Source organism: Panthera tigris, chromosome D3 (genome assembly GCF_018350195.1).
Source record: "Panthera tigris isolate Pti1 chromosome D3, P.tigris_Pti1_mat1.1, whole genome shotgun sequence".
NCBI classification, from domain to species: domain Eukaryota; kingdom Metazoa; phylum Chordata; class Mammalia; order Carnivora; family Felidae; genus Panthera; species Panthera tigris.
The window spans coordinates 68,414,488-68,424,169 of NC_056671.1; the positions used below are offsets into that span (position 1 = coordinate 68,414,488).

Genomic DNA, 9,682 nt, shown 5'->3' on the forward strand with positions numbered 1-9,682 from the left:
TCCCAGCTGAAGGGGAAACGTTCTACCTCCTTCTAGGCCTGGTCCAAACTCCTCTCTGGAAACCTTCCCGGGCAGCCCCAGACCTGCAAGGCTCCCTTGCCCTTGGTTCCTATAAAATTTTTCTGGCATCCAGCACTTGGAATTCCCTTCTGCCGACTTTGCTCATCTTTTACCTTCAGATCCTGTAAGCCCTAACCAGCCTATAAGTTTCTCTTCAATGTCTCTGTCACCCTCAGGTGCTTAGCACGGTGACCTAAACGCTAACGAGGCTAATGACAATTCTAGCTGAGAAACAGACTCCACAACCTCCCTCCGAGCAATTAAACCAAAACCTAATGCCCACAAAACACAACTAATTAGCCCCATGAAACAAAAGTACACAAGACCCTGAAAGCTCATCATGCATCACTGCCAAGGCCAAACTGAGGGCCATAGTGAGAGGCCGGCTCCGGAAAGGGGCTTCGCGGCTCCACCGCAAGCACACTGGGTTGGATGGTTCAATTCCCGTCCCCCAACCACCCCAGGTCACCAGCAGGATGAACCTGGGGTGTGTTCTACCAGTTTCCCATTGGAACCACTTGGCCACGCTGGCAAACAGGAAGCCAACGGAAAGAGAAGCCCGGAGGCAAGTAAGCCCATTTGGAGTCCTTTATTTAGTAGCCCAGCAGCAGCCTTCATTCCCCAATAAAAGGGGGGGGAGGGACTGAGCATGGCCTACCCAGGGCCCCCAAACTACGTCTGGATTTCTGCTGCCTACCCCTCCAACTCTGAGATTCTCTCTCTAATCCCAGAACCTTCCGTCTCCCGCATGCTCTCTCAGGCTGGAAGAACAACTTTTCAAGAATTCTCAACAGGGGCGTGGGGGGGATGGGGGGGGAGAGCAGAGGGGAGGGGTGGGGGCCATAGGCAGAGCAAGAGAGAAAAGACTGTGTGCGTAATCTCATTTTATCAGGATAAAGTGTAATTCCTAACAGGAATATACAGTTTTACAGGAGACACTTAATCAAATGGAAAACAATAGGGGAGCAGAAAATGGAAGCTGCTTGTTAAATGGTGTATACCCTGCACTTTTTAAACTACTTGGATGGCCTTCACCATGTTCGAGAGATAGGTTTTACCTACCCACAAGCGGAAGACACTCCCACATTAAACAGGAGGACGTATCCACGGCCACTGCCCCCTGCCTTCCTCCGGCTTTGGCTGGCTGAATCCCAGGGGCAAAGTGGGTTTCAAAGGAAGAGCCTGGCATCTCAGGGCAGAGCTGGGACCACATTCAAGGTGTCAGCCTGTCTCAGATCAAAGGTAAGCCAGCTCCGGCAACCACAAGCGTTTTTATGAAATGGTGCTCTGCCCTTCTGCAGAGCCTTTGATCTCAAGAGGGATTTACAAACATTAATTAGGCCTCCCCGCCACCTCTGTGAAGTATTAAAGTATACCTGTTGGACCCGCACCTTGGTAAACTGAGGCGTCACTGACTAGCCCAGGGGGCCACCCAGTGAGCTGGGCCGTGAGCAAGAGTTGAGCGCTCATCCAGCCCATCCCACAGCTCTCCCTCCCCAGGGGCCCAAGTCCTCACTCTTCCCTGCAGGTAGTTAGGCCCAGACGGCCTCAGCATCCAGACTGGCCTCCTCAAGCTACTTCAGGGCTCATAAAGGTCCAAGAGGCCACACCCCCAGCCCTCACCCAGAGACAGAGGTCCAAAGCCAGTGTCTCAGCCTCTGCCTGTGTCCCAGCTCTCCAGGGCCCAGGATGCACACACTCTAGGCTCTAGGCCATTCCTGGCTCTTATCCACCGTTAAACATTACCAAGCACCCAGTAAGTGCTGGGTTCTCTGGGAGAAAAAGACAGTCCTTGAAGACGCAAGCCTGGGGACCAGCCAAGGAATGAGCTGTACAAGGGGCACAAAGTGAAGGGGCTGGGGATTCTATTCCTCTCACCAAGAGAATGGTTCCAGAAGAGCTCAGATATTCTCGTCAGCATAGTTCTGAGCTTCCCAAGAGCCACCGGGGCCCAAGGAGCCCCAGCCCCGCTCCCCCAACCACACGGTCAATGTCCCAGCTCTGCCCCAATCCACAGCTCCCATGAACCCTGGTTAGAGCACAATCCACTGCATGGGAATCATCCACATTTTCAGGCAGGCACATCATTAGGCCTGTAGAATGAATGAACGAACCAATAAATGAGCAAATGAATGAATCATCTAACTCTTAACTCTTTGATCAACTAGATTTACAGAGGCCCAGAAAAATTAAGAGATGTTGAGTTAAGAGGTAAAAGCAGGCCTAGATTCCAGACTTCTCAACTACCCTTTGGAGGCTTGATCTACCAAATGGGTGCTGGTCACCTGGGACCCTGGCCTAAGCAAATACAGTGTCCCCAGCAACATCCTCAACTCCAGCCATTCTGGGAAGTCTTGCACACCATCAGATGCAGAGGACACAGGGAGCAGGGCCCACATAGCAACCCCTCAGCATCCCCCCCGCCCTCCACAACATAAGTTCTACTTTCGAACAGCATGTTCCTATCCCTTGCGGGAGAGGAAGGAACCTTCTTGACTTCAGATAGTCACAAGTCACAGCCACCTTGCCCTTTGGTTCAGGTATGTCTAACCCTTCCCGGAAGATCCTACTGGTTTGGGACCACCTAGCACCCAGGTCCCTTCCCCAGTTCCCTTCCCACCACCTCTTCCAAGCTGGAGACTTCACAGAAGGGATTCCCTTCGTTGTGTAACCAGTTAAGATTTTAACAGCTGTCCATTATAAAACCTGGCTCCTGGTTCTCACCTAGTCACCCCAGACCAGAACTTCAACCTGGGGCTCACACACTCAAGAAAGCAAGCAGCTGATCTGAATTTCCCAGCCCAGTACTCTCCTCCCATGTACAAGGTGAAGACGAAAAGCGGGGGCAGCATCCCATCTGTGTGTGACCTCAACGGCCCTGGCCCTGGCCACAGCAGCCGGCAAAACCGGCCCCAGACCTGTCCCTAGCCCCACGGTTCCCAGACTTGGCTGCCCTCCAGCAAGTCGGGACAGTTCCTTCCACAGGGGCATGGCCTGTACCACCTCACGTCCTTCCACGACAGGGCCTTTTTTCATTCCCTTTCTTGTTTTGTTTTAAACAAAACGTTTTGGGTGAGTAACCAGCTGTTTGAGTTTCCGATTGGCAGGTTAATCACTTCCTATTGGCTGATCTGGAAAACTTTTTCTCCCCCTTGGAAATGGCACATTCCTGTCTTTGTGGCTTCTCTGTTTACACACATTTTGCTACCTAATGTCAACACTTGCTAATGAATAAATATATCACTCCACTCACTGCAAATGAGGTCCTGGCCTGGCAGAAGGACCGCCTGAATCCTGCGAACAGATTTATCCTGATATCTCTGCAGGAAACCCAGGAGAATTGTGGCCCTTCTGTTCTACAGTTTTAGGAGGTTTCTGGGAGCATTTATTCACCCCTAGCAATCTTTACTCCTGGGGCCAAGGTGACTGGTCTTTCTCTCTTGCAAGGAATCCCTCCAGATTGGAAGGCTACAGAAGGAGAAACAAAAACGGGGCAGGCGGGGATGGCCCCTTACAGAGCAAACCTCATGAAAGAATTCTGGGTCCTGATGCCAAAAGCCCAGTCAAGTTACATTCTTTGAGAAAACAGAGCTTGGGAATTTCAGCTAACATTTGTTACAAATACAGAGAGCCGGTTATCTCCTCATTAATGACCATTTATCTGGTGTTTTGTAAATCGAAAGCAAAATATCACATGCTTTGCAGGCCACTTATTAGACAGGCACCGGGCAGGCAGCAACGCCTCCCGACTTCAGGGAGCGGCGGAGTCCCGGGGGGGCTGGCTGCAGAACATGGGCTTTGGTTACACCGTTCATTAAAGTATTTAATTTATGACAACGCCCCAGCAAAACTTTTAATTAGTGGGGGGAAAGGCCCAACAGCCAAAACTCATGAGGCGGAAGGACTTGTGAATTCCAAGACAGAAATGGGGCCCAACCCTTCACTTCTCCTTCTCCCAGAACCTTGGCAAAAGAAAGATGTCACAAGGGTTGCATTTTTCAGGCATCAGTATACAGGCCTGAAGACCGAAGTTAACAATCCGTACTCCTCAGCTAGGACATCTCCCGCTGCTTTAAGAAGGCGCTCTGGGACAGTGGGGCCCATCCCTGGAGGCACTCCTAAAGCCCCGTTCTGCTGACCCCTGTGCCCCGTGGCACTGTTACCTCCACAGGATGAGCCCCTGCACTGCCAGCTAGAAGCTGAATACAGACAACCGCAACAGGGCTGGTGCCAGTCTCAAAAGGGCTTTTGCTCTGGCCCTGGGCCATCTAGGGACAAAGCAACAGGCAGGCAGAGTTATGCTAAAAACCTGCATGGTCCCGAGCTCGAATTCTGAGAAAACGCGGGCCAGAGCTGACTAGCAGGTGTCAGAAGCACAAAACACCCAGCAGGACGTGTTGCCTTTACTTCTCAGATTTTCTAAGCTCTTACTTCAAACCAAGACCTGCTCTGCACCTTTGAAACGGTCTTCCCTCTGTCATCAAATTATCCACTCTTCTCACTGATTCTTCTGGCACTCACAAAACTCTCCGGATTCTCCCATCAACCTGTCCTATTTGGCTCTCAAGACACTTCTTCGTGGATCAAATTCCACATGTTAAAGCTGAGCCAATTTGGTTACAGAGTGAAAATACACAAAAAAGGAACAAAAACATCTTTGCAAAAAAGAAAATCATAGTAGATAGATAGATCTACGCACACACACACACCCTCTCCAGCCACAACAAAAACAGAAAAATCCACCAAATTTCCAACAGAGGAAACCCAGAACCACCTCGGGGCAAGCCCAGCGCCTCCCCAGAGCCGCTGCCTAGACATAAAAATCCGCGTTCTAGAGGCTCCATTTCTAACTTGAGATAGGAAGGGTATTTTTAAAATCATCTACTCACCAGTTGGTTTGAGAAAATCCATCGGGTATCTGGAGTAAGGAGGAGGGGGAGACTCTGGAATTAAAAAAGTAAGAGAAAATAAAGGCCGAGCCATGAGAAAGAGAGATAGAAACTTATGATAACAGAGACATTCTTTTAGCCCAACTGTTTGTCTTAGCTGTGGGGGTTGGAGGCAGGGCCGCGAGGCGGTGATTGCCTTGATATTTAGCTGTCAGATAAACAAAAGAGGCCGCCTGGCGCCAGCCTCGGCGCTCAGCTCCTCCACGTCTGCAGCCGCCGCCGCCGCCGCCGCCGCCGCGCTCCGCCGGCCCGGCTGGAAACCACCGGCTCGGGCCGCGCACTTCACAGTTCACGGGGCGGGGAGCGACAAAGCCCCCTCCCCGCCCCCGCCCCCCAGGGGTGCAATTCACCCCGCCCGCCCCCCTCCCGCCGCACCGCTGCACGCCCGCGCAGAAACTCGGGGATCCCCATTCCCAGCCCACCCGGGAGACGCGCCCCAAGTGCGCTGGTGAACTTGGGAGGATCTGTGGGCGCCCGAGGTACATCCCCCGCTGTGCACAGAGACGTGGAGAAACGGGAAGCAACAGAGGAGGCTGGGAGGAAAAAGAGAGGGGGGCTGGGGTCTCAGAGGCGAAGCCCAGGCCCTGGCGCAATAAAAGGGCAGCAAAGGCACAGAGGCGCTGGGGGCAGACCATCCTGTAGTCCACTGTGTGCTTTACTGAAAGAAAGGAAAAAGTTGGGGACACCCAACTTCTGATCGCTTGCTCTTTTCCATCCTGGCTGGCTGGCTTGAGAGCGGGTATCCAGTCCTGCCTCCCATCCTAACCTTCTTTGCCCCAAGACCCCAGAGCTGCGGGGCCGGGGAGTATCCCGACCTGACTGTCCTTATTTACTAAAGGAGCAGAGACTTTCCAGCCTCTACAACTCGCTGCTCCCAACCTTCCTCGGCGGGCCTGGCCCGAATCCAACTCGGCCACACACCTCAGTGCTTTTCCGGGTGCAGGGGAGGCGTGACCCCCACTTCTCTCTGCACCGCCTAGCTGCTGTGGAAATGAAGGCATTTAAATTTTGAGCCGCGTGTCTGTGGAGTGCGTGCACAATCTGTGCCCACAGCCCACCTCGGGGCAGCAGAGGAGAAAAAACTGGAAGGGAACCCCCAGGGAATGCCCTTGCAGATTCCCCTTGTCCTTTTTCTACTTTTGTCCCTAAAGGCTCTTCCCAGGAGGGGATGTACACCGCCCCCCCCTCCGGAGAGGTGGCGGCTGCACACACATACACACACAGCCCGGGAGAGTGGGGGTTCTTCTACCACTTGCGCGCCAGGGGGAGGAGGCAAGAGGGTGGGCGCAGAATAACTTCTTACCTAGTTCGCAGAGTCGGCTAAGGTGATGGGGGTTGCAGCACACCAGCTCGGGGTTGATCTTCCCGTAAGATTCACAGCAACACAGCCTCTTGACTTCCGAGGAATGCCTGAGATCCGGCCACCTGAACACTTTGCACAGCAGGAGGGGGAGCGAGTAGGACGAGGGCGGCTGCGCGGGCTGCGAGCCGGCGGGCGCCCCCAGGCCCAGCCTGCAGTCCAGGCGACCGGGCAGCAGGAGGCACGCGGTGCGCGTACCGCCGCGGGACTCCACGGCCTGGAGCAGCAGCTCCAACTGCCGTTCCTTCAGTTTCTTGAGCACCGAGTGCGTGAGCGCCTTCAGATCCGCCTCGGCGCCCCCGGCCGCGCCGGCGCCCGTGGCTGGGGGGTGGGGATGGTGGTGACCTTTGGCACCTCTGACCGCCTTGCCCAGGCAGCAGCCAGCCCTGCCCGCGCCGCCGCCACCGGCCCCATGCGCCCGGCCGTCCGTCGCCCCTTCTCCCCGCAGCTCGCCTCCTCCTCCGCCTCCCCCCGCGCCCTCCTCCTCGTCCTCGCCGCCGGGCGCACGGCTCCTCCAGAGACGCCGGACGAGCGCAGATCGTTTGGTCCTGAACATGCGGGGCGAGGAGGCGAGGAGAAAAGTCGTTTGCCGGCTAAGGAGCGAACATGACCTCCGCACACCATGAAGAAGTCGGGCGCCGAGTTGGGGCAGCAGGCGCAGGCGACAGCAGCAGCAGCAGGGGCCCGGGCAGGAGCGGCGGCGGCCCGAGGGGCGCTCCGTGGCATGCGCCAGTCTCCCGGAGGCCGGGGCGCGCGCGGGGGCCCGGGGGCGCCCGCCGGGGCTCGGGGGCCTGCGCTCTGGCTGCCCCACCCCGCGCGGCCCGCGCCGAGCGCGGCTCTCGGGCCCCGGCGCACCCCGGAGGAACGCTGCCGCCGCTTCCCTGGGGGCGGCGAAGCCTGCCCCGGTCGGCGCCTCCCAAAAAAGAGGCCCCCCCGCAGCGGCTCCCGAGTGTCGGGCTCGCCAGCCTCGGCTTCCTACATGGAAGATCCGCGGGGGCAAAAAACGAAAAGGCTTTCGGCTGGGCTGCTGGAGGGAGGAAAAAGCCTCTCTCCCCCTTGCTAAGCAACTTAATTTGGGGGTGGGGAGAAACAGGCAATTAAAAAAAAAAAAAAAAAGCAGGCACGCGATTTATTTTTTTCCTCTATATCCTTAGTAACCGGATCTCCTCGAATTCCGTGCACACGAAGACTCGGAGGAGGGGGCCGAGTGGACTTCACCCCACATGAGATGTCTGGCGAAATGAGAAGGCTCTCAAAAAATCTAAGAACCAAATATGCAAAGCCCAAAATGAAAAACACCACCTCCTCGCACCCCCGGAGGTCTGGGGGCGTCCGGCTGGAGCTGGGGTTTAAAAAAAGAAAATGTTTACAAAGTAGAACAAGACGTTTGAGGGGTGGAAAAAAAACGTATCCACGAGTTACATCCCCTTTTTTCCTTGCAGAGCCCCGCTGGTCTTCCTTTCCTTTTCTTCTGCCAAGGGAAAAAAAAAAAATCGTATATTTTTTTAATCCACAGAAAGCTCTGGCTAGGCTGCTTCAATCCTCGGCATCTGCGTGTTTGGGGGGAGTCTGGTCTTTCCTCCTGCGCTCCCGGGGGCCCCGGTCCTCGGCGGGGACTTCCTCGGGGCTGGCGGGGGCGCAGGGGCAGAAGATGCTGCGGCGGCGGCTGCGCCCGGCGGGGCTGACAGCGCGGGGGAGGGCGGCGCGGCGGCGGCGGCGGCGGGCCCCTGGCGGGTCGCGCGCTCTCGCCCTCCTGGGCGCAAGCTGCTCACTAATGCGGGGGCCGCCGGCGCCCCCTCCCCTGGCCGCGGCTGGCCGCCTGGACCCCCCGTAGGAGCTGCTCGCCCCGACCCGGCTGCGGCGGCAAGGAGGCCCGGGTGTCCTCACGCCGCCTCCTCCACCGAGACTCTCCTCGTCGCGCCCGGGAGCCTCCTTGTCCCCCGTCCGCCCTCTCCTGGCGCTCGGGTCCTTCTGCCGCCGCCGGGGGCTCGCCGCGCCGCACTCAGGGTCTCCGGGGCCGGACGCTCGGCAGCTCGGCGCCGGCGGGCTGGCTCTGTCTCGGGCAGCTCTCTCCCGCGCGGCGAGCGGACCGAGCACGGCGCCCGGCTGGCTCGGCTGGCGCGGCTCGGGGACAGGCTGCTCCGTGCGCCGAGCGAGTGAGCGAGTGTGCCCGCGGCTCGCCGCCTCCCGCAAGGCCTCCCGCCCCCGCCCCCTTCCCTCCCCCTTCCTCCCCCTTCGCTCCCCCGCCCCCAGCCGCCGCCGCCGCCGCCGCCTCCTCCCCGCCCCCCGCTCCCCCCCCTCGGGCCCTCTGCTCTGCTGGTTCCACTGCGCAGTGGCGCGCCCGGCTCCGGCCTCGTCACGTGGCCGTCTAGACACCCTGTCGCTTTAAAAAAAAAAAAAAAAGCGATTGTGTTTCGCAAACAACAGATCGGGTTTCTAAAAGCTATTTCTCCCCCCCACACACACCCCCGCCACCGCCACCCCCTCCCCGGTCTGCAGAAGGGGTACCACTCGGGGCGTGGGGGTGCGGGTAAAGGTGGGGAGCTGAGGAGCTCCCAGAATCGACGGAGACCTGGCCGGATCAGAGGAGAAATGGGAAAACCCAAAAGCACCGAGCGGGCTTCGCCGGAGGGTTTTCAAGCGGAACGAACCGGTCGGCGGCCCGATTTAGACGCAGCCGGGGGAGCTTCGCAGCGGCTGTCCCGCGCGCGCTCGTCCTAGCGCTTCATTCATTCATTTTGTTTTAAAGGCCCTGGCGGCGGATCCCCTGGCCGCGCTGGAGGGAAGGGGGAGGAGAGCGCTGTCTCCGTTTTAAAAGACATTTACACCGGACTGGACCGCGGCCCTGGGAAGTGTGCGCTGGAGGGAACAGCCGGGCCGCCGAGGGCGGGGAGGCGGCGCGAATGTGACCTCAGCGGCGGCCGCGCGCTCCCTCCCGCCCTCTCCCGCTCCGGGCTCGGGTTTCTAGGACTGCCTGGAGAAGTGGGTCTTGTGCACAGCTCTGGAATGCATTTGGCCGGCTGACGAGCTGCGAGGGGCAGCATCCAGGCGGGAGAAGGGGCGGGGGCGAGGTGGGGGGTGGCTCTCCGGCCCCGCCGCCGGCAGGTTTCCTCCGGAGCCCGGAAGACCTCCGGCACCCCGCCTCCCGGCGCGGGAAGGTTACCTTTCCGAGCAGACCTGCCTAGGGCATGCATATGCATGCACGGCCTGTTTCTGCGCCCTTCTCGGCTCCGTAGCGTTCAAGGTGCTCAGGGTCATAGAGTTTAGCCCCTGACCCCAGGTTCGGGAGAAGCAGAGACCCAGCTAGCAGATT

General features: G+C 58.0%; 1 protein-coding gene across 3 annotated transcripts in view; it reads right to left on the reverse strand.

Moving 5' to 3' along the window:
• Positions 1 to 6,955, reverse strand: part of SMAD7 (SMAD family member 7) — a 29,494-nt gene extending 22,539 nt beyond the window's left edge. For all 3 annotated transcript variants that reach the window (XM_042962163.1, XM_042962162.1, XM_042962161.1), the window contains exons 1-2: positions 6,313 to 6,955; positions 4,950 to 5,003 (exon numbers count right to left, since the gene is read on the reverse strand). In XM_042962163.1, coding sequence (XP_042818097.1) covers positions 4,950 to 5,003; positions 6,313 to 6,925 — 667 coding nt within the window. In that variant the 5' untranslated portion in view covers positions 6,926 to 6,955. The remainder of the gene's footprint in view (positions 1 to 4,949; positions 5,004 to 6,312) is intronic.
• Between the last annotated feature and the right edge of the window lie 2,727 nt (positions 6,956 to 9,682).